At 43.0% G+C, this 24731-nt stretch overlaps 1 protein-coding gene across 3 annotated transcripts in view; it reads right to left on the minus strand.

Annotated features, from left to right (window-relative positions):
- Positions 1–1670: 1670 nt before the first annotated feature.
- The window catches only part of MFSD1 (major facilitator superfamily domain containing 1), a 32458-nt gene continuing 9397 nt past the window's right edge, over positions 1671–24731 (minus strand). Inside the window, exons 10-17 of one of the 3 annotated variants that reach the window (XM_060274440.1) lie at positions 24634–24690; positions 23253–23409; positions 21832–21929; positions 20950–21062; positions 17909–17956; positions 16536–16596; positions 12403–12514; positions 1671–1811 (exon numbers count right to left, since the gene is read on the minus strand). In XM_060274440.1, coding sequence (XP_060130423.1) covers positions 1686–1811; positions 12403–12514; positions 16536–16596; positions 17909–17956; positions 20950–21062; positions 21832–21929; positions 23253–23409; positions 24634–24690 — 772 coding nt within the window. In that variant the 3' untranslated portion in view covers positions 1671–1685. Of the gene's footprint in view, positions 1812–7731; positions 10585–12402; positions 12515–12668; positions 13465–16535; positions 16597–17908; positions 17957–20949; positions 21063–21831; positions 21930–23252; positions 23410–24633; positions 24691–24731 lie in introns of those variants that run through there. The other 2 variants (XM_060274441.1, XM_060274442.1) reach the window with 2 other exon arrangements.

A 24731-nucleotide genomic window follows, 5' to 3' on the forward strand; every position in this document is an offset into this window, starting at 1 on the left:
GCACTGTGACTTGCCATTGTTTTATTGATTGTAGTTTAGAAATTATTTATTGTAATTGTTAAGGGTAGATTTCTGTTAAATTTTTATATGCTGATACATATATGCTGATACAGTCATACCTTGGGTTGCGTCCGCTGTGGGTTGCGTTCTTTCAGGATACGACCGTTTACTTCCGGGTTCCGCCCCGCGCGCATGCGCAGAAGCTCTCTATCGCTGCTCAGGTTGCGGACCTTTTGGGGTGCGAATGGCACCCCGGAACAGATTGGGTCCGCAACCCGAGGTACCACTATATTTAATATTATTCTATACTATTCTAATGGCAAATTATTGTGTATACCAATCGAAGAGCGCCTCTGTCCATGCATGTCCAACAAGGTGGAATCTATTATTCACATTCTTCTATTCTGTGAATTCTATAATGAAGAATGATCACAACTCATTTTACCCCTATTATCAAAATTCACACCCTTGCAATATTATCTGGAATTTCCCCCCCGAAACGTTACGCAAATTCCTCCTGGAAGATTCTTTGAGCTCCGTATCCTACGCTGTGGCCAAATTCTGCACCTTAGCTACTAAAAAACGTAAATCTCTTTTATTGAATAACATATTATAACAATTTGTCCTGCCCTCCGATGATATTGCGGCTACAGTTCTTAGTTGAATTTCTTATTCTTTTATGGTGTTTTATTCCGCTGGACCTGTATTTTAAGTATTGTATATTGACTGTTAAAACCCCATATCAGTTGCTTTTATTGTTCATGTAGAGAATTATGCAGAATTTCTGGTTTAATATGCTGGCTGTTTGCCGTAATAAACCTTGACTTGACTTGACTATTCTAATGGATTGTTGAATATTACTTTATTTGATATAAATTGCTTATTTTAAAGTTATGTCTTATTATCACATTTTTGTACAGTGGTGCCTTGGTTTGTGAACTTAATCCATTCCGAAAGTCCGTTCTTAAACCAAAGCGTTCTTAAACCAAGGCGTGCTTTCCCATAGCAGCAGGGGACTCAATTTACAAATGGAACACACTCAACCGGAAGCGAAACTTGTTCTTATTCCAAGGCAATGTTCACAAACCAAAACACCTCCTTCCGGGTTTGCAGCGTTCTTAATCCAAGTTGTTCATAAACTAAGCCGTTCTTAAACCAAGGTACCACTGTATTGGATTAGATTGTTACAAGGTGTATATTCTTTGTTTCTTCAGCTTGTAAACCGCCCTGGGTATTGTAAAATAGAAAGATGGTATAGAAATTAAAAGTGAAATGAAATGAAATGAAAATACCATGCAGGCTCTAACAACCAGTTTGGTTTTGTTGACAAAAATGCTGGCAAGGGAATCCAGAAAGTATTTCATGATGATTCAGACTCTCAGAAGTGACCACTGGAAAACATTGATCCACAGGATGACAGATGAGGCAGTGCTTTCCATCTCTGGGATTATTGAAACAACTTTGAAGGGGACTCTCATGAGGGTGTCGGAAGCAGAGTATGCGGTATCGATTTCCATTACAGTCTTTATTGTGCAACCATCTATTTGGTAAGTAGGGTATTAAACAGCAGATAACAACACTGGTGTTTTCTGAAAAGCAAGTGCTAGAGCGTTCTTTATGGTCCTGCATCTGGTATTCAGGAACCATGTTATTTATAGGGCTCCCCAACACATTCGCTGGGTGGTTTACTCTTTATTTTTAACTGCAATCGGCAGAAACCTAGAAGAGGAAATACTTGCAGTTGTAATGATGGAAAATGCTTCACCTGCTGGATTTTGTTCCTGCCATGCACCTGTTAAAGGTATAGTAACCTACTAGGAAGAAGAATAGAGAGTTAATCCTGGTTAAATGTTGGTGTTACATATTCCAGCTCTAGCCAATGATGGCTTAATTGATTTCCCCCACAATGAGTTGAAGTATTTCGGGGGGGGGGTTAAAAACATATTTGAAGCAGATTTAACATCTTTTCTTTCCTGGATGAATAGAAATCTTACTCCCTGCTGTCTCACACAAGGGACCCAGTGGTTAAATATCAAAAACTTGTTTCATGAACTTCCCTAATTAGATGTGAATACTGCAAATATGAGTTGTGGAAAGGAAGCTGGAAAGCAGAAATATGCAAAGCATTCCCTAGGTTGTACATGAAGCCTAATAAATATCTCAAGTCTCCTTAGGCTGCAACAAGCAGCTACCTCTGAGCCACAAAAAAGTCCTCCCCAATGCAGCACCACTATGTAAACCTATTTATAGACCAAGAAGCACCTCCACCTGGGCTTATCAAATCAACTATTTGTTCTTTACAACCCAAGCAGCAGCTTGAATTACACCACATATTCACCCTCCTGCCTTCAAAATAAGCAAAAAAGCCCATCTTGATAATCAAGAAAGGCTTTGTGCAAATAGTGATCATTATCCTGGCCTCCCATATGAACGACTGTGGTCTGCTGGAAGATACGTATCTGACTAAAAACCAAATACTGTCCCTCAGTTTCTTCCATTTTTATACCAACTTATTTGCTCATGTATATTTTTGCAAACCACTTTCGGAAGCTGCTTTAAAATAAAAAAAGCACTCTATATAATTTTTGTTAAATAAACAAAACATGGATTTGAGGAGTGGCATAGCGTGGGTTGCCAGTGCCCAAGGCCATGCACTGGTGGTGAGTGGGAGGGAGGGAAATAGACGAGTACACATGTGCCTTCACCAGCCTAACAGTGTCCACGACACCCAGGAGATTGCAGTTGCAGAGATAAGAAGAGTCATTCCGTTGTCTGGAGAGGTAACTTCCTGATTCACATGGAGAAGCCTTCTTTTTTAAAAAAATAAAAATAAAGTTTTATTAACATTTTTCACAATACAACGAAAGACAAGCTAATAAAAAGACAACAAAATAAGAGAAAATGAATAGGAGAGATAAAAGGATACAGGGTATTCTCTCACAATATATTAACTTTTGTCCCATACAGAAAGAGAGGTGTCCTCCTAGCTCAGGGGTCCCCCAAACTAAGGCCCGGGGGCCGGATGCGGCCCAATCGCCTTCCAAATCCGGCCTGCGGACCATTCAGGAATCAGCATGTTTTTACATGAGTAGGATGTGTGCTTTTATTTAAAATGCATCTCTGGGTTATTTGTGGGGCATAGCAATTCGTTCTTTTTTAAAAAAAAAAACAACAACAACAGTCTGGCCCCCCAAAAGGTCTGAGAGACAGTGGACCGGCCCCCTGCTGAAAAAGTTTGCTGACCCCTGTCCTAGCTCTTCACTGGCTGGCTCCACACCTCTGCATTCAGCCAGCGGCGTTGCTAGCCTTCTGGCTGCCCGGGGCAGCAAACCAGAAGGCTCCCCGCCGGGGGGCAGGGCATCCGTCGAGCACACGCGTCACGACGCACACGTTGCACTACAGAGCGGATTGCCGGGGGGCGGTGCTCCAGCGCCGGCAACCCGCTCCGTAGTGCGATGTGTGCTTCTTCCTACTCAGGCAGAGCGGCGAGGGGCGTCAGCGGAGACGCCCCTCACTGCTCCACCTGAGTAGGAAGAAGCACAAAGCGCGCTATGGATCGGCTTGCTGCACACTTTGTCTTCTTCCTACTCAGGCGGAGGCGGAGCGGGCAGGGGTCGCTGCGCTTCCCCCCGCTGACTGGAGCCCAAGGGCCCCTGCCCCCCTATTGCGACGCCCCTGCATTCAGCAAAGCTCTGAATGGAAAATAGCTGTACTCCTGCAGCTCCTTCATGCGATCAGGCCTTCCCAAAAGCTGAAATGAGTGCAGCTGGCTTCTTCTTCTTCAGACTGTATGGTGGACTCTCGTCAGTCAGCGTAAACCATGCTGAGCAAAATGGGCCAACTGTCTGATTCGATACAAGTCACTTTCTTTGTTCCTACAGGTCCAAGGATTTAAAATGGTGCTGTTGTTTTTTTACTGATTACCTAACCACTTTTATTGTTCGTTGTTGTTGTTTAGTCATTTAGTCGTGTCCGACTCTTCGTGACCCCATGGACCCACTTTTTATTAGGAACTGCTTAATCAGCTACAGTCTATGTCCCTTGTTAAATGTTATGTTTCTCCTTGCCTTTACTCTTATCCGTAGCTACAGTGGTACCTTGGTTTATGAACACAATTGGTTCCGGAAGTCTGTTCATAAACTGAAGCGTTCATAAACTGAAGCAAACTTTCCCATTGAAAGTAATGGAAAGTGGATCAATCCGTTCCAGATGGGTCCGCGGAGTACTCAACCTGAAGCGTACTTAACCCGAAGCATGGGTGTAATTGGTTCCTGGAGGTCTGTTCATAAACTGAAGCGTTCATAAACTGAAGCAAACTTTCCCATTGAAAGTAATGAAAAGTGAATTAATCCGTTCCAGATGGGTCCGCGGTGTTCGTAAACCGAAAATTGGTAAACTGAGGTGTTTGTAAACCAAGGTGCCACTGTACTTTTTTCTGTATTGTTCAGATTGTAATGGTCATTCTCCCTCCCCAATTTTCTCCTTTATTGTGTAACAGTTGTTAAAATAAATCAATTTTCTTTTAAAAAAACAACAACTTTTTTTCTTGGAACATTTGCTGGTCAAGGAAAAAATGCTTCTTTTGTATTGAGGGGCCTTTAAGGCAGGACTGGGGACTGTGGTAATCCTCTAGGTGTTGGGCGACAATTCCCATCATCTTAGCTACCAGCCAAGCCAGTTGGGGCTAACGTAACATGAACTGGTTTTCAGCAGCATGTGGAGGGTTGCAGGTTCAACAATAAGATAACCTTGATGGCAGAAAGCGAGGAGGAATTAAAGAACCTTTTAATGAGGGTGAAAGAGGAGAGCACAAAATATGGTCTGAAGCTCAACATCAAAAAAACCAAGATCATGGCCACTGGTCCCATCACCTCCTGGCAAATAGAAGGGGAAGAAATGGAGGCAGTGAGAGATTTTACTTTCTTGGGCTCCTTGATCACTGCAGATGGTGACAGCAGTCACGAAATTAAAAGACGCCTGCTTCTTGGGAGAAAAGCAATGACAAACCTAGACAGCATCATAAAAAGCAGAGACATCACCTTGCCGACAAAGGTCCGTATAGTTAAAGCTATGGTTTTCCCAGTAGTGATGTATGGAAGTGAGAGCTGCACCATAAAGAAGGCTGATCGCCGAAGAATTGATGCTTTTGAATTATGGTGCTGGAAGAGACTCTTGAGAGTCCCATGGACTGCTAGAAGATCAAACCTATCCATTCTTAAGGAAATCAGCCCTGAGTGCTCCCTGGAAGGACAGATCGTGAAGCTGAGGCTCCAATACTTTGGCCACCTCATGAGAAGAGAAGAATCCTTGGAAAAGACCCTGATGTTGGGAAAGATTGAGGGCACTAGGAGAAGCGGACGTCAGAGGATGAGATGGTTGGACAGTGTTCTCGAAGCTACGAACATGAGTTTGACCAAACTGCGGGAGGCAGTGCAAGACAGGAGTGCCTGGCGTGCTATGGTCCATGGGGTCACAAAGAGTCGGACACGACTAAACGACTAAACAACAACAAAATAAGTAAAAAATCATTTACAGAAGCTCCCCCAAACCAAATATGGTTGCTGAAAATGCACAGGGAGGTTGGGGGGGGGGTGTGGAGAGAAAGACCAGGAGTTGATGTTTGTTGTTTTAAGGGACTTGTGAGCTTGGTTTTAGCACAAATTCCTTGGCCAACTGCCTCCTCAAAGACACTCTCGTAATAGTTCTTTAGCATACGTCTACTGAGCCACTATTTTGTACTTGGCTCTGGTTGATGGACCTTGGGATTCTATCAAGAAACAAAGTAGATTGCACGAACCCAAAGTCTACCCCCCTGCCTCCGATATACATTCCCCCAACCAGAATGTTCTTAAGTTTTTAACCAAGTTGAGTTTTGAACCAACTGCCTTAAAGCGCTCTCTCTCTCTCTCTCTCTCTCTCTCTCTCTCTCTCTCTCTCTCTCTCTCTCTCCAGCACTATCATTTCCAACAGTGGGTAGATACAAGTCTTGGGGAAGGTCAGAGCATCCTTGTATTTAGAATGCCAAGAGGCTGGGTGTCCTCTTTCACAGTGTGACATGGGAGCTGGCCTTCAGAAGAGGTCAAGGTGTACAAACCGGGGTGAACTTACAGGTGGGCCTCAGTGGCTACCTCATTTGCCAGGCCCAGCCCCTCCAGCCATGCCATAGATTTTCAGTTGAACCAATGCAGACACCAAACTCCTTGCACGTTGAGTTAAGGCAGCCAGTAGAAAGGGAGGAAGGTCTCACGAGAGGAAAAACTTGAAGGTGTTGAAGGGAATCCGAAAGTGAGGCAAAAGGTTTAATATTATTAATCAAACAATAGAAAGGAAGTACGGTAGATTTGAGAGGAAGGCTCTTGGAAGAAGTGAATGTGGAAGGGCGAAAGGAAATGGCATTTTGGGTGGGGGGATAAGGTACAAGTTTTGTGTGAAAGAATCAGAGAAGTTACAGGAAATGGGCGAAAGTACTTTTGAGAGGGATATGGGGGTAGAAAGATAAATTATAAAGAAAAAAAACTCTCCTCCACTAAGAGTCTCAAGATCAGCAAATTCTGCCTAAGCTCAGGAGGCTGTGACAATAATGTACCTCACTCTGTGGTCAGAAGCTCAAAGTTCCCTAGTTGGAAGGCCCAAACGTTATCAGGTAAGCAATAAAAGGTTTAGCCTAAGTGCTTCTGAATACAGGTGCTAGAAGACACACAAAAAAACCCCATGGGCTGCTGTTTGTTAGCTTTCCAGAAGCATCTAGTTCTGGAAGTCAACACTGGATGGATCTTTGGGTCCAATCCAACAGGGCTGCTCTTTTGCCATGACTAGATCTTCCTCCCTGCTCCTGGCCTAGACAGCAAAGCTGCTTTGCTGGGGAAACAAAGAGCACCATAGTTCAATGAAACAGCCATTTCAGATAATTACCTTTCAATTCAAGCCAGCCATCAAATATAACTTGTTCATTGAGACATAATGGAACAATAAAATTCATACAGAGTAATTTGTTTTGAGTATAATGTTTCCCCATTTGCTTCTGGCAGCATTCAGTAGAAAAGCCTTAATAACCAGCTTCACGATGGCGCAAGTTTCTAAACAGCAGAAAATTTATCGGCACTTGGAGGAGCTCGGAGACTGTTGTCCCAAAACCAAAAGCCATCAAGCCAGAACACACACACACACACACACACACAGAGAGAGAGAGAGAGAGAGAGAGAGAGAGAGAGAGAGAGAGAGAGAGAGAAACACACACCTCCCCTGCGACCATCACCTCCAGAATAATATACTGTAAGTGAGCCTGCATTCATAAAGGGACCAACGACCCACATATTTTCATGAAGCCAAGTTCTAGGACCCAAAGAAGCTGAATGGACAAAAGGAATCCGCTTCACGCAGCATAAACTATGGAAATCTTTATGTTTGATGAGCTTTTTGTTTAAAATGTTGCACACTGCGTTTTTAACACCCCAGCTGTGTTTTGAAAACAAGGAACCAATTCGCTGTAGTGATTGCCACCAAATTGGGTAGCTTTAAAGGGGGATTGCATACATTCCTGTCCCTGGCTACCATTCAGGATAGCTATTCACGATACCGGCAGTATTTCTCTGAACGCTAGTTGCCAGTAACACCAAAAATGGACCTGGAAGAAAAGGTATTGGACACAACCATTTTACCCCCACTTGACCATGGATCAATCAGGCCCTTGGCCCCAAAAACATTTGCCACCCCTGCTTCAAAAAGTAATTCTGAAGTCAAAACCTAATGGAAGGTTTGAAAATGAAAATCAACAAGTAGGGGGGTTGTTTGGCCCATTTGGAGTAGAGCTTATATGCAATTTCATGAGAACCAAGTCATTTTACGTAGTATCAAGCTTAATCTTTAGCCAGCGGAAGTAGGTATTTACACCAGAGAAACTTCATGAGTAGGGCAGTATCCAACTAAGCAACTTGTACCACTATAACGACGTTTTTCTCAGGACAACCCCTAAGTCTGCTTCAGAAGATGGTGGGATCCCCTCGATGGGCAGGGAGGGGCATGGGAAGAGGAAAGCAGGGAAGTTGCAGTGCACAGCTAAGAGTATTAATATATCTGGGCAAAAGGCGCAGTTACAATCTCTATCTGCATAAAAGAATAGCTTTATTCTTTATTTCCCACCAGCACAGTTTTTCCAGACATAAAATTAGCCCTAACTTGTTAATACTTTAATACGCGAAGAGCTCAACAAGCTGGCTTGCAGCACTTATCTTTCCATCCACCTGAGTATGTGTGCTATAAAATAAGTGAAAACAAATATTAAAAAGCAGCATACTATTGTGCTTATTTGGCTTTATTAGCAAGAAAGGGGAAATAATTACAATTACAAATAAGCCATCCATTTAGAATTTACATTTTCCTCTAAAATATTTATTATTATTTCTCATGAAATAAGTAGTAAAAGAAATGCATCCAATTGACTTGGGAGTACAGTATATGACTTTGTTTTAGGTCATCAATGTTCGTTCAGGTATAGTGTGTTCTAAAAACAAGTCTTGTGCTTGAGTAAAGAGAACTGTGTTCCAGAGCCTTCAGCAGTTTTCAAGACTGTGTAGATACTGCTTATTATAGCTTAAAGGAAAAGGACCCCAGACAGTTAAGTACAGTTGTGAACGACTCTGGGGTTATGGCGCTCATCTCACTTTACAGGCCGAGGAAGCTGACGTTTGTCCGCAGTTTCTCTGGGTCATGTGGCCAGCATGACTAAGCCGCTTCTGGCGAAACCAGAGCATCGCAGGGAAACGCCATTTACCTTCCCGCCAGAGCAGTACCTATTTATCTACTTGCACTTTTTGGTGTGCTTTCAAACTGCTAGGTTGGCAGGAGCTGGGACCGAGCAACGGGAGCTCACCCCTCGCGGGGATTCGAACCGCCGACCTTCCGATCGGCAAGCCCTAGGCTCAGTGGTTTAGACCACAGCACCACCCACCAGTCCCTTTGTTATAGCTTAAAGGTAAAGGTAAAAGTACCCCTGACCGTTAGGTCCAGTCGCAGATGACTCTGGGGTTGCACGCTCATCTCGTTCTATAGACCGAGGGAGCCAGTGTTTGTCCGCAGACAGGTTCCGGGTCATGTGGCCAGCATGACTAAGCTGCTTCTGGTGAACCAAAGCAGTGCACGGAAACGCCGTTTACCTTCCCACTGGAGTGGTACCTATTTATCTACTTGCACTTTGACATGCTTTCGAACTGCTAGGTGGGCAGGAGCAGGGGCCGAGCAACGGGAGCTCACCCCATCGTGGGGATTTGAACCAGTTTCAATGGGCTATGCTCCCAGTTAAGTGTGTAAAGGATTGTAGCCTAAGAGATTCCACACAGTACATTTGTGTACAGTGGTACCTTGGTTCTCGAACATAGTCCTTTCCAGGAGTCCTTTCAATTCCCCAAACCATTTGAAAACCAAGGCACAGCTTCCGATTGGCTGCAGGAGCTTTCTGAACTCAAATGAAAGCTGCAGAAGCTGTGTCGGACGTTCGGCTTCCGAAAAACGTTTGCAAACCGGAACGCTCACTTCCAGGTTTGTGGCATTCAGGAGCTGATATGTTCAGGAGCCAAGCCGTTCGAGTACCAAGATACGGTTCAAGTACCAAGATGCACTATCAACATTCAAGTTGAAAGGTGCACCAGCTTATATAACAGCAGGTAACACCCAGTGTTAACCAACTGATGACTGCATTGCTAGTAATGCAATATTTAACTATTAACAGCTTCATATTAAAACATTTCTGCAGTGATAGAAGCCTGACGATGACCCTGAGGACCGTTTCCTCCTGGAATTTTAATCCATTTCATTTATGGCCACAACAAATGGCTTTTCTTATTGCAACGAACTGCAACAGCAAGTTCTACCATTTTATTGCTATCATTACCTTAATAAAGAAGAAGAAATACATTTTAAGCTATTTCCATAGGAAACGTCATGCTTCTGCTTTTCATCAACACAAAATATGAAAATTCCCACATCTTCAAGAAGTCACTTTTAAGGGTAGTAGTGCGTTTAAAAAGTTTCTGATAAAAAGCTAAAAATTTCACAGAAATTAATAGTCTAGTGAATTAAGGCTCCACTGTTTCCTTCTTAAGAGCAAAAGAAACCTAGAATGTGAATAAAAGATATTTGATTCCAGAGTGTGGTTATACTGAACAGGTTTTTGGGGGGGTTTACCCCAAATTCATATTGTTTTATGAAATTCTATTTAAAATGCAAGATTGCCACTCTGGAAAACAGTAAGCGGATATGAGTTCTAAGCAAAGCAAGTGACTGCAAACAGCTGTAAATCCATGGAAACTTTTTTTAAAAAAAAAGTTCCACCCCACCCACTTTGGCACAGAATTCAATGTAGCATCTTAAAATCTTCCAAGAGGTCAGCTAACTGCTTGTTCGCACAAGATCTAATATTGACCGCTTTTCATTCTGTATATTGCAGCTCTCTTCCACAGAAGAGTGGGGGGGGGGTCCTGCGTTGCACAAAATTTCACACTGCCATTTCCACATCTTGACACAATTCTGCTATTTCAACACACTTCTGTGTGCCAGTGCAGCTAAGTGGCAAACATAGGTGTCTGGCAGCTGCAAAAGCAAGAAAGAGTAAGGCATCTCATCAGCAAGTATTTCCAGCTTATCGGCTATATTTTAAAGCAAGGAAGGGCAGGTTCACACATGCATATTCACCCCCTGGTAAGTGCAGCGCAAACCCACGATGGGCATTTACAATAGGAATGCATATGCACCACAGCTGCATCTTTCAAACCCCTTTACAGGTAAAATAAAAAAATTCCTTCAGTAGCACCTTAAAGACCAACCAAGGTTTTATTTTGGTATGAGCTTTCGTGTGCATGCACACTTCTTCAGATATTCTTCACACTTCTTCAGATGGTATGAGCATGCACACGAAAGCTCATACCAAAATAAAAACTTAGTTGGTCTTTAAGGTGCTACTGAAGGAATTTTTTTATTTTACTTCGACCCAGACCAACACGGCTACCTACCTGTAACCCTTTAAAGGTGACACTTTTCAGTGGGGTCTATTCACAACTCTTTACTTATCTCAGTTTGGTTTTGTCCTTTGTTACTACAGTGAAGTTTGGCAAGAGGGTCAAGCATACCTAGTTGTCTCTGTCCTATAAAAAGCCCATCAGCTACATGTGACATTGCCACAGTTCGTGACCATTTCTCATAAAAGGCTGTGAACCTGAGATAGTTCTTTTACTTTGGATGGATGAATCATACAGCCGTACCTCAGATGTCAGACAGAATCCGTTCCAGAAGTCCATTCGACTTCCGAAACATTTGAGTTCCAAGGCGCGGCTTCTGATTGGCCGCAGGAAGCTCCTGCAGTCAATTGGAAGCCCTGGAAGCCCTGTTGGACGTTCTGCTTCAGAAAGAACGTTCAAAAACCAGACCACTTCCAGTTTTCGATCGTTTGGGAGCTGAAACGTTCAATTCCCAAGGTGTTCGGGAGCCGAGGTACGACTGTACTTCATTATGCCGAGCATACAAAGTTGATCTGTACTTTGACAGGCCAAATGCAAAATGTCACCAAAAGTTTTTATGTGGCCCTAGCTACCAGAAGTCCATTTAAGTGAGATTTTCTGAATGCAAATAATATGCTTTGCCACCAACTATACATTTTGTTTACTTGCTCTACTGGGCTAGTATTTAGTGCAAAAGGTGGTTTGGTAAGATATCCTTATCTAGAGCAATACGTACAGTCATACCTCGGTTTAAGTACGCCTCGGTTTGAGTATTTTCAGTTTAAGTACTCCGCGGACCTGTCTGGAACGAATTAATCCACTTTCCATTACTTTCAATGGGAAAGTTCACTTCAGATTAAGTACGCTTCAGGTTGAGTACTCCACGGACCGTCTGGAACGGATTAATCCACTTTCCATTACATTCAATGGGAAAGTTCGCTTCAGGTTAAGTACGCTTCAGGTTAAGTACTCCACGGACCGTCTGGAACGGATTAATCCACTTTCCATTACTTTCAATGGGAAAGTTCGCTTCAGGTTAAGTACGCTTCAGGTTAAGTACTCCACGGACCGTCTGGAACGGATTAATCCACTTTCCATTACATTCAATGGGAAAGTTCGCTTCAGGTTAAGTACGCTTCAGGTTAAGTACTCCACGGACCGTCTGGAACGGATTAATCCACTTTCCATTACTTTCAATGGGAAAGTTCGCTTCAGGTTAAGTACGCTTCAGGTTAAGTACTCCACGGACCGTCTGGAACAGATTAATCCACTTTCCATTACTTTCAATGGGAAAGTTTGCTTCAGGTTAAGTATGCTTCAGGTTAAGTACAGACTTCCGGAACCAATTGTGTTTGTAAACCGAGGTACCACTGTATTGTAATCTTTTAAAAAGAAATATTTTGGTTATCAGTACCTGAGCACCTAATCTGGAGAGATACCTATTCCTCAAACTAAAGTCATTCTTTGGTTGCAATTTGGCTAAGTCATCTTCATTCTGACGTCTGATTTTTTCCCGTCTTTTTGCTCTGTAAAAAAAAAGGGAATTGCTATTAACACAAATGTGCCCAGAAGGTTCGTTGCACATTGTACCTAGATCAGGGTTACCATTAAGTGCAGCTGCCAGATAAATGGAGGCAGAGTAAGTCATACAAACTGGACAGGCAGTAAAGACAGACACTATCTTCTTCATTTATTTATTTATAAAGGTCGAAAAGTTGAGTGCAAAGTGCAAGTTTTGACACAGTCAGTCAAGTTTCAAGCTTTGCCTTTTACAACAAAAATGCTTTAAAACAAATACAATTCCAGTACAAAAGCAGAGACAAATTACCCTAACCAAGACAGCCTGCCTAGCAGCCTGATAGAAAATCCATCAAGATTTGTTTCTCTCAAATGACATTGTATTTGCTTTTGCAGAACTTATCCAAATCAGTCTACCACCACACCAAGATTTCGTGATCCTTGCAAGTCATTACCATGTTTTTTTATTATGAAACCAGAATTTCAAAGAAGAAACTGAAGATTAATACTACATTTAGTAAGGCAATCATCCCTTCAGAACACAAGTTACAGTAATGGAGTAACAAGGTGCCATTATTAGTAGGCAAACCACCGTCGTTCCACAATAGAAAGATTCAAAATTGCAGCCCATAAACCAAAAGATCTGCTCTAACAAGTTGCAAGGCGACTTCAGCTCAACAGCAACCGTCTCTTCAGCGATGTGTAGATACACAAAATACAAGGGTTTTTGCTCCTACTGCGGTCAAGGTGCTTTGACAAAGAAGCAAGTTTGACAATTCATACAAGTCCAGGTCTCGACAAAGTTCTATGCATGTTAGTTAAGTTTTCCAACTACTTTGTCCAAGCGCCAGGCATCAAAGTTTCTCCACACACATACACTAAAACACTCTTCGACTGGCCAAGCTGCCGATCAAACGCGCCCCACTTCTGGTAGGTATTTCCTATTCAGATTTCTTTTCTGCAAGAAATAGTGTAGCAAAAGGTTATTGTAACAGTTTGCTCACAGGCTCTTTGTTGCTTGTCAGAAGTGTCATGGCGCTATACTGAGCTTTTAGACATCAACTGAGAATGGGCTAAGAATCCATCACAAAGGAGCTGGTTCTTCCCAGACAAAGCTTCAGATACAGGTAAGCAACTGTTTTCATGTTCAGATGTCCACTCTGGCTTAGGGGAACAATGCACTTGGAAACATTCCTGTACATGTTTCACTTAAATGAATGGGAAGCATGAAGGGAGATCTGTGTGCTCTCATACGCCGACCATTCATTTCAATGGGACTTGGTGCAAGAGGTGCAATTTAGCTTTATACGTACAGTTTATTGCCTGCCCTTCAAGCTCCCATGGCAGGTGGCAATTGAATCATACAGTTAAAAAAGCATGTAAAACAGTAAAGCTATTCCAGTATAGAAAGCGGTGGTGGGGTGACACATTATTACAGACTTTAGTACTTTTTTGCATTTAGCTATTACCTCTTTAAAAGTGCTAAATGAGCCTGCTGTGGCTAACTCATTAGGCTGGCTGGGGCTGGAAATATACAGAACACCTTTTTAGCACCCCTAACCATTTTCAAAATATCCGCAAGAAATTTGAAAGCAAAAATGCACATGCTTCAATAGGGAAACATTTAAGAAAGGCTTTTAATGTTTAATAGATCACTGTGTTTTATTTTTCTGTTGGAAGCCGCCCAGAGTGGAGTGGCTGGGGAAACCCAGCCAGATGGGCGGGGTATAAATAATAAATTATTATTTATTATTATTATTATTAAAGCTAGCTTTCGATTCAACAGCTGAGGAAATGGTCGGCATGAATTTTGAGGTGCTGCTTGCAATGTTGAATAGACTTGTACAAAAATCAAAGACGAGGTTCCCGTCATTTGAAAGTGCCAAGTGTAAGAGTGCCTTCCCCACATATTTCAAATCTTGTCCAGCAGACAAGTGGCAAGTATTTTTGAGATTCTGAGGAAAGCAGGAGCAGCTCTTGTATATGGCAAATGTTTTATTTACTATGTTTATATCCCAACTTTCACCCAGGAAGTTCACAGAGGCATATAAGTTGCTCCTTCCCTCTTCCCCCTACTTGTAAGTTCACAACCACCTTGTGAAATATGTTAGGCTGAGAGAAAAGCCTAATGTTACCCCATGTGGCTCTGTGGCTGACTAGCAATTTAAACCCTGGTTTTCCACAGCCCAACACTCTGCCACTAATCACACTGGTCCCTTCATGTTGCATGGTCCCTGCATCTAGATATTTTCATGAAAGCAAACTGGCCTCCCCCTCAAAGCAAATATCTGCAATGACCTGATTTCACCAGCATCTTTGCTTTGTAAAGCACCTTCCAGGGGAATATATTTGAACAAACACAGGACTCCTGTCTCTTTATGTGAATCAACCTTAAGATATCCCAATCCAGTGCTCCTACACATTTCACCTATAGCTAATAATGGAGGATATACACAAAGAATTTCATCACGGCATTTCGACATCATCTGCTTTCTTCTCAAGGTTATCTCCAGGCTATTTTCCTACATAGAAATGATTTTTATGTGGAAATTCTGGGGCATCTAGAGTGACCTCTATGTAGAGTTTAATTACGTTTAATTTCAAACTCTGTTCTGAGGAACCCTGGTCTTCCTCATAAATTCCCAGCTGCCATTCAATTACCAACACACTTCCCCGAGAGCTTAGCATTCACAAGTCTTCTCTTGCAGAGTGTCAAATGTTTAATGTATTGTTGTCAGTTTAGTTGGAATGGGAGTGAGGCCCAAGAATCCAGCACCCCAAATGAGCTTCTCATCTAGAACAGGGGTGGGGAACATCCAACCTCCAAGGGTTCCAAATTTCTCCCCAAACATACCCACCTGTGATGTCAGGTGCAGGGCAAGTAATAACACCAGTGAACAGTCAGGAACCTTCAGGTGTATTCCCAATCGTGTACTGACAAGGGAATCACCCACCAGGTGATTGAAAATAGAACCAAAGCCTACTGGATTGGTGGCCAATCCCTGCCAAATTAAGGTAACCGTGTCCCTTGTTCAATTTCATTTAAAATCAATGGCTTTTTACTTCATTCAGCCATAAATGATTTATTGATGGTTGATTTACAGATGCTTCCTTTGTAATTTATTGTTTAGATTAATATCAACCTGACCACATATACTAGGAATATATATATCAAAATACTGAATAACTTTTGTTTACATAATGGAAATATTTTCCTAAACTACTTTGGGAATTGGCGAATGACAGCTCAGTTTTTCTAGCCAGAAAGGAAGGGGCCGCCCTGCATTTGTCGTCGTTTGAGAGAGAGTGAGTTTCCAGCTTACATCTTGCATACAAAGCCATCTCCACATGGTGAACACTGGGAATTTGGCTCTGTAGCAAGTAGCAGTCTGATCACAGCAACATACAGGTAACTCGGGTTGTGTTCCGGGGGTCTAGGCATATACGGAAAAATGTATAAAGCCAGGAGGGACCCCCAGAACCAGCCCCCAGGCAAGGTGGAGGGCTGCTTATCCCAGAGCCTGCCATCCACCTTCCCAAAGCCCAGTGAGCACTTGCTAATGTTTCAAAAGACAAAAATGTCTTTTTTCAGCACCATGAAAATGCTAAACAAGTGCTTTTAAAAAATCTCATTTTAAAGCCACATAAACTGCTTGCTTCGAGACTATATTTAAACATCACACACCAGGCAACTTTTAACATGTTGCAACAATTACTATTTTACCCTGTGTGCCTTTCAAACACAGAAGTTAAATTTGTTGGCAATACACATTGCGCCATATAAAAGTGAACCGCAACACTGATTTTTTAATGGCCTGCTTTAAGCCATCTCCAACAAGACATGAATGAGAGTTGTCCCACTGCTGATGAAGAATACTTCCACCTCATTCACTTGAGTTAAGTTCACCATACCCGTTCCTAGATCTTTGGCACTACACTGTTTTGTGTTTCCAAACCAATCTGCATCTGTAATACGTTTTGTAATATGTCAACACATACTCTAGGCTAGAAACACAGCGACATACTTACTCAGCCACAGCTAGTTTCTGTAGTTTTTCCCTTTTCTTTGCAGACCAGTTAAGGTCACCTCCTACAACAGAAAATATATATGCATGTCTTTTAACAGAGCGCATGGATGTTTTTACAAAGAGACACAATCCATGCATATTATGAGTACAACACCATTTGGGCCGTTAAAGTATTTACCACAGTTCACTTGGTGTTAAGTATCATGTGCTACATGAAAAATCTAGAAGGTTATAGGAAGTAAGAAGACAGAAGGAGCTCTGGGCAGAAGGAACTCTCCCCTGAAGTGCTCCCATGCCTAGTGCTGTGGGGTTCAGCGCCAAGATCAGGACTGGGTCAGACTTGAAATGGGAACAATGAGAGTGGAGGCTTCAATCTGCCTATCACCAATCTACAAATGGCTGACTTTAAATCTGCTCCCCCGAGGAACTGCTCCATTGATCCTCTGTGACCAGTTCCAGTCCGGCTGGCAGCTAGCAGTCCTGAACACTCTCCAGACAATGGTCTTTGCTCCCCAAGCCCTTCTAAGTTTGGGATTGGGCCAAGCAAAAGCCACGGTCAGACAAAGACTCATAGATATTGAGAGACAACAGGACTGCTCAAGATGCCCTGAATATAAAATTGGAGAAATTGAGAGATACATAGTCGCTCCTTTCTCTTACCAAAAAACACAAGGACAAAGTGCCCAGCAGCGCCATGCGGAGCACCCCGAGCCAGCGGGATCCAGCAGTGCTCTGTAGCACAGGCATCCCCAAACTTCGGCCCTCCAGATGTTTTGGACTACAATTCCCATCTTCCCCGACCACTGGTCCTGCTAGCTAGGGATCATGGGAGTTGTAGGCCAAAACATCTGGAGGGCCGCAGTTTGGGGATGCCTGCTGTAGCACTTTGAATCCTCATCCTCCTGCGGCTCGGGGCGCTCTGCATGGCGCTGCCGGACGCGTTGTCAGCGCTTCAGCTGGGTCCCGCTGGCTCGGGGCTCCACACGGTGCGCGCTGCTGGGCATTGCTGGGTCCTGCTGGTTCGGAGCGCCACACGGCGCACGCTGCTGGGTGTTTTGGTGAGGCCCTCCAGAAATGCACTTAGCACTACGGCTTATTTTCAGGGTATGTCTTATATTTTTTCAACGCATGAAAATCATGCCATGGCTTATTTCATAGGCACGTCTAATTTTATGAGAAACACGGTAGTTATAAACATTGTAATAAGGAACCATGTAGGGGACGGGGGGAATTCAAGAGATGCAGAGAATCTCAAGAGATGATTATATAAATTGTTTGATTGTAAATTTGTATTGGTAAAAACAAATAAAAAATATTTCCCCCCAAAAAAGAGAAACATATGAGTTGCAAGACTAATATAATGAAGAGGCTTACCTCTGAGGAGATTCACAAAGTACAGCATGACAACAGCAATGAGGGCCACTAAAAAGCAAAAAAGAAGTTATATAAAGCTCAAGTATACAAACGAGGGAAGACAATCTCATGCGAAGGATGTAAAAAAAATTAAGAGTACAAATCTAAGATTTCTCTTGAGCACAAACAGGGTTCTCTCGTGAGCAACATAAACACCACAAGCGTACTTTGATTCCAAATGTCTGCACCCACATGAACAATCTTCACCATAGCTGCCAAGTTTTCCCTTTTCTCACGAGGAAGCCTATTCAGCATAAGGGAATTTCCCTTTTAAAAAAGGGAGAACTTGGCAGCTATGATCTTCACACAGCTACATGCGTTTACAACCCTGCTGTCAGAGCCAGCTCCCATAATCAGGGAGACAAGGATTGCGAGCTGTGGCTCAATGGCAGAGCATCTGCTTTGCATGCACAAGCCCCTGGGTTCAATCCCCAGTATCAACAGCTAGGACTGGGAAAGACCCCATTCTGAAATCCTGGAGGGCTGCTACCAGTCAGTGTAGACAATACTGAGCTAGGGGGATCAATAGTGTGACGCAATTGAAGACAGCTTCCTATGTAGTACCCAAGTCTATGTAGTACCCAAGTGAGTTTTCAGTGCAGTTAAAATCAAAGAGAACAAAGCAGATGGAGCAGATTAAATAGGCTGAAGACAAATAAGCAGGTTAAATGAAGGGCTGCTCGAACCCTTATGAGCCACAGAAGCCCTGCTCACAGCCCACCAGCCGTCTATCAGGCCAGCAGGTACAAGAGAAGAGACAAGGCCTTCTTAGTGGTGGCCCCACAACATTATACAATCCAGAGGCTGCAGCTAGTGCAGAATGTGGCTGCTAGGCTGGCAAGTGGGGCACAGCAGCAGGCCTTGAAAGCACTGCTCTCGCTGCAAGTGAGCTACTAGGTCTAGCATATATGTGTTGGCACATAAAGCCCATAAACTTAAGAGTGCCTTCCCTAACATCTATCATCCCAGATTCTAAAATTAGTAGGGACTGCCCAACAGCCCACAAACCATAACTTTTCAGTAGCAGTTCACTGTTTGTGCAATTCCCACCTGGGTGAGGAGCATCCGTCACCCTCATTATTGAATTTAAGGAGAAATTTAAACACATTCCTGTTTATTTGGGCATTTGATGGCTTAAAGTCTCCTGACAAGCCCAAGATCACTGGTTGAAAATGTTTTTAACTGCTTTTTGGAATAGTTTTTGTATTGTTTTTAGCTGGGTTTTTTTCATGTTTTAACACTGCTGTGTCTGCTGCCCTGGGCTCTTTCGAGAGGAACGGTGGGACATAAATAAATAAAAAAGTAATATCATGTGGGAAGTGTGTATAGCTCCCTCATTGGTTATTTCTAAAGACCTATCTGCTTGGATGAGCTCTTAACCGATTGATTTGAGGTTGGCCCAGGCTTTTAAACTTGCAATGTTATCACTTCACTTGCTCTATTTTATCTTCTTATGGCTGCCTTTATTTTAATATTAAATTGTTTGACACTGTAATGTTGTGTTTGACTTGTGTTTTCTCCTTTTAAATTTGATGAGAACTGCCTATACAGTAGGATTGCCATACATCTGGAATTTCCCCAACATAGCCAGAATACTGTAGCCGGAAGCGGTGTCTGGGCAGTATACAAATATTTAAATGCAAACAAGGCAATTGAATACAAAACAGGTCTGCGGCAAAGCCCAGAGGAGCAGTGGCACCCCCTTGTGCCTCAGATCAGGATGCCAGCCCAACTAGACGCTTATGCATTTACACTGGTCCCACACACTAATAAGTAACAACTCCAAAGACAGGATTTTCACTCACAAAGCTAGCCATTTCCCCTTCACCTGCTTTTACCTACAGCAGCTCCCCAGTTAAGCCTGCATTGTTAAAGCAGGAGTCAGGGGTGGGTCAGGAATAACTCACAAGGTGTCAGTGAAGTTAGAGCTCAGACCTAGCGAACACAGCAACTGTTCCCAGTAGGCCTTGCCCCAATGAGGCAGCCCTAAGTACTGAAGGTTCCTGCTGCCTAAGTCCCTTCCTCCCCACATGCTATCCAAGCAACCTGAGACTTCTTCGCCTTGTCTGTCTTTGCTCTGCCCTCTTCATACCTCTGCAGGTTCTGGGAAAACAGGTCGAAAGGGAGCTAATCACAGCAGGAAGGAGAGACTCCCTGGATTCTTCAATAGCCTGTCTGATCTCTGCCTCTTGGCTTCCTTCCTCTCCTGCTTCTGGACTTCACTCTGCCACAGGCTCTTCCTGCTCATTAACCCTGTTAGCTCTTCAGCTTCCAACACCTCCTCCTCCCAGTCTGCTCCCTCTTCTTCTCCCTCTCTGACCACTCATCATTGTCCCACTCCCCCATCCCCTGGCTCTGAGCCTTTTTCCCTTGGAGGCTCCCCAGCTGCGGCTTCCCACCACCCCTCTCAAGTCCAGTCAGGGCATGACACACACACACACAGGTTGAATCTCTATGTGAAATCACTCAGGTTCAAGAATCCCTGTGAACTAGGGTACACTGGCCTTTATGCATGTCTAGGAAGAAAGAGGGACACTGTGGGCCTAGCACAGAACCTACCACGTGGTTCGGCATCGTTCTATTTGAGCAATAAATGGTAAATGGACCCCTGACCATTAGGTCCAGTCATGACCGACTCTGGGGTTGCGCGCTCATCTCACATTATTGGCCGAGGGAGCCGGCGAATAGCTTCCAGGTCATGTGGCCAGCATGACAAAGCCGCTTCTGGCAAACCAGAGCAGCACATGGAAATGCCGTTTACCTTCCCGCTGTAGCGGTTCCTATTTATCTACTTGCATTTTGACATGCTTTCGAACTGCTAGGTTGGCAGGAGCTGGGACCAAGTAACGGGAGCTCACTCCGTCACAGGGATTCAAACCGCCGACCTTCTGATCAGCAAGCCCTAGGCTCAGTGGTTTAACCACAGCGGCACCTGGGTCCCTATTTGAGCAATAGCTTCATGCAAATTATTAGCTATCCCAACAAGATGTCATCATACTTACAGCACAAACAAGCACTGAAGAAGATTTCTAGGAAGAGGTAGCCCCGGGAATCCAGGATCATGCCAGCTGCGATGGCAATGATGGCCAGGCCCAAGTTCTGGATTGACTGCATGCTGAAAAGCATTAAGACAATTAGCTTACAAAGCTCAGTTTTCCAACTAATAAAAAGAAACCAATTTAAAGAGATTGCCCCCCACTTGCTCATAAAATCCAAACGAGCTGACAGATGAGCAAATAAAAAGCCATATGCATCTATTAAACAATGAGATATAGCTGGTAAAATAAAATTAAAAAGTGGAGGGTTATCTTGCCTTCCAAAGCAACACCATTTCCAGGCAGACACACTCATAACAGCCCCACAACCTTACCTAGACAGGCTGGCAGTAATATACCCTCAAGGTGGCCTGTATGAGAGGCAGGTTTAAAACTTGTTCAAGATCTGACATACATCGACACCTGCTATCTGGTACACAAACATGCTATCTCAGACAGCTAGGTTTCCATTCTTCCAAGCTGGAAGCAATATACCTGGAGTCAGGCCTGTAAAACAGGGCAAGGCCCTGAACACTGATTTTGCATCAGGCCAAGAAAATCCATTTAGCAGCCCCAGTTTCAAAAATCAAGTCTTCAGTTCCCAAGACTGAATCCAAGAAAATAAGTTTCAATGTTTTTGAATGCTGAACCAGGTGCATTGTCGAAAGACTTGTCGTCCTCTCCTGCCACATCCTTTGAGAAGCACTGTCTTAAGGGAAATTCCTGAATGAACTGCAGTGAAAGGATGTGCTTTATGAGAACAAAAAGTCGGTATCGTGCTATTAACCCCAAAGTTTAAAAGACAAATCCTTACTCCAAAGCATCGAGACTCAAATATCTATTACTCACAAGCCATAAGCGGTTCCGAGCTGGTGTTCAGGGACAACGAAAGCTACCATAGGCCACAAGGCACAGGCCAGCAGAGAATAAGCTACTCCCAGGAAACACTGCAGAAAACAGCATTTAAAAAAATAATAATCACACACAAACATTAAACGTGATCTACCAACAGCTCCAGAGGGAACAAATTATATGGGATTCACAAATTAGGTGTCCCATTTCTATTCAGTTTGCCCAGTTGTAAGGGGATGTTTACACTAGCTTACTCTGAAGTTGAAACAGCATGTGCATATTTAAAGCTCCTTGACAGAGATAATGCAGTGTACGAGGGGTGCAACGCCCAAAAATGGCATCTAGCACAGCTGCCGAGTTGATGAGCACCAAAATTCATACAAATATCCTAAAGTGGCCTGGACTGCCATTACAAAATAGTTTCTGGTATCTGTGTTGCATCCTTGGGAAGAAGGGATCAGGATTAAACACAAGTATCCATGATTTTACATCCCGTCCACAGTCACTTATTTTTAGAGTATAATGCATGAAATGCCGTTTGTTGTGGGGGGTGATTATAAATGTGCCTTTCTGCATTGGATAAAATAAAAGGGGGGGGGAACAAGATTCATGTTTGATTCCAAGAGCTTTTAAAGAAGAACCAGTATGGCAATAATGCCCTCCCAGTGAGAGAGGGAGGGCGGAATCCATACTGGGGCCAGAGTTTAAGGGAAAGAAAAATTGTGAAAGGGCTAAAAAGTGGGAAAGCAGTTGGATGGTGTCTTGTAACATTTAAAGAATTGGGGAGGCAGCAGGGGATGACCAAGGAAGAAGGGTGGATAGGAAGGGACAGGGTGGGAGTGGGGTGAGGAGCAATAATCGATGTTATTTTTTGATTGCTTTAGATGGTCCGAAACTGGAATGACCTATGGAACTCGCTGAATCATCTGGGAGACCCTGAATCCAGGGGAAGGGGAGCTGATTTAGTTTTAAGTGATTAAATGTTATTATGTTAGAAAAATTAATATTTGAATTCATGGAAGTTTTTGGTAATAAGTCTTAGGCTAAGGGGAGAAATAAAAGACAGAGGATGGGGAAATAATTTTTGATTTGGATTTATTGGTGGAGGATAGTGGACGTTTCTCAGAATAGAATAGTTGAGAGATAATGATCAAATGTGTTAGAATGATTTAAGATACAAAATGAAAATTGCTTAATTGAGATTTTAAAATGGACCCAGTGTGGGAGGAATTGAGGAAGTCAACAATGTTAAGTAAAAAATGTAAGAACTGTTATGTTTTTCTTTTTCATGTTTTCTTTTTGTTTTGTTTTTGTTTTATGTCTTTTTTGTGATTTTATTTTTGTGAATATTGGAAAATGAATAAAAATTATTTGGGGGGTGGGGCGGAAGATAAAATAAAGTTGGGGAAAACGCCTACCATGGCAATCCAGGGGTTCCAGAAGGTAAAGGCAAGCATTATATGAGAAGCCAGAGTAATCACTACAGCACACATAACCCAGGTGACATTCCTTCCAACTTTGTCCACCAGGAATCCAAAGACAGGGGACATGGGTGCCGATATGATATAGACAATGCTGTACAAAGGAAAGTTATTTCAGAAGAGCAAGGCAATCACGATACAAAAAGCTACAACTGCTCTAGGTTTTCCAGTGTGATGTGAATTTCCTCTTTCAACCACCCGCAAAAATTCAGTTCCTGAATTATTTTTTAGACCTGATATATTGTGACATGCAATCATGCCCATTGACAAATTCATGGTGATGCCAGTCACTGGATTGGTCAACTCTTATATAAAATTGAATTATCACTGAAAAGCTACACTAGCTGTCAAGGGGAGGTGGAATTACAATTCACAAAGAAAATACATTTTAAACTGCATCTTTTCTATACATTTTTGTTAATGTTTTTTGTTTGTTTAGTCGTTTAGTCGTGTCCGACTCTTCGTGACCCCATGGACCATAGCACGCCAGGCACTCCTGTCTTCCACTGCCTCCCGCAGTTTGGTCAAACTCATGTTCGTAGCTTCGAGAACACTGTCCAACCATCTCGTCCTCTGTCGTCCCCTTCTCCTAGTGCCCTCAATCTTTCCCAACATCGGGGTCTTTTCCAGGGAGTCTTCTCTTCTCATGAGGTGGCCAAAGTATTGGAGCCTCAGCTTCACGATCTGTCCTTCCAGTGAGCACTCAGGGCTGATTTCCTTCAGAATGGATAGGTTTGATCTTCTTGCAGTCCATGGGACTCTCAAGAGTCTCCTCCAGCACCATAATTCAAAAGCATCAATTCTTCGGTGATCAGCCTTCTTTATGGTCCAGCTCTCACTTCCATACATCACTACTTGGAAAACCATAGCTTTAACTATACGGACCTTTGTCGGCAAGGTGATGTCTCTGCTTTTTAAGATGTTGTCTAGGTTTGTCGTTAATAGTATATATTATCTTAGAACCATTTTCAGGTGGTTAAGGAATCTTAGAACCACCATTTTCAGGTGGTTAAGGAAGCGATCTACGTGAAGGGACTGTATTGTTTTTGGCACATTTTTCTGTAATTGCAACGGCCAGAGATTTACCTTTTTAAGTAAGAAATCTGAAGATTCAAGGGGAAGGAATGCTGCTGGCATGTGACTGTATACTGCATACATATGCCTCAGAATAAACTTTCAGTTTCTTTTATTGATCTTTTATCCTACCAAGTGTGTGTTTTAGGTGCACTGCTCAAAGTCAAGGTTCTTGAGCTGAAAAAATGCACGCAATGCATTTTTTAAAAAAAAAAAACCAAAAACCTAAATGGAGGACACTTACCTGTTGATTGCACTTGCTTCTTGAGGAGAAAACTTGAATTTCTCAATGAAGAAAACCCTGTAAAAATCCATATAAAAAGTTTTACGATCTTACACCTG

This window comes from Zootoca vivipara, chromosome 5 (assembly GCF_963506605.1).
Source record: "Zootoca vivipara chromosome 5, rZooViv1.1, whole genome shotgun sequence".
Classification (NCBI taxonomy): domain Eukaryota; kingdom Metazoa; phylum Chordata; class Lepidosauria; order Squamata; family Lacertidae; genus Zootoca; species Zootoca vivipara.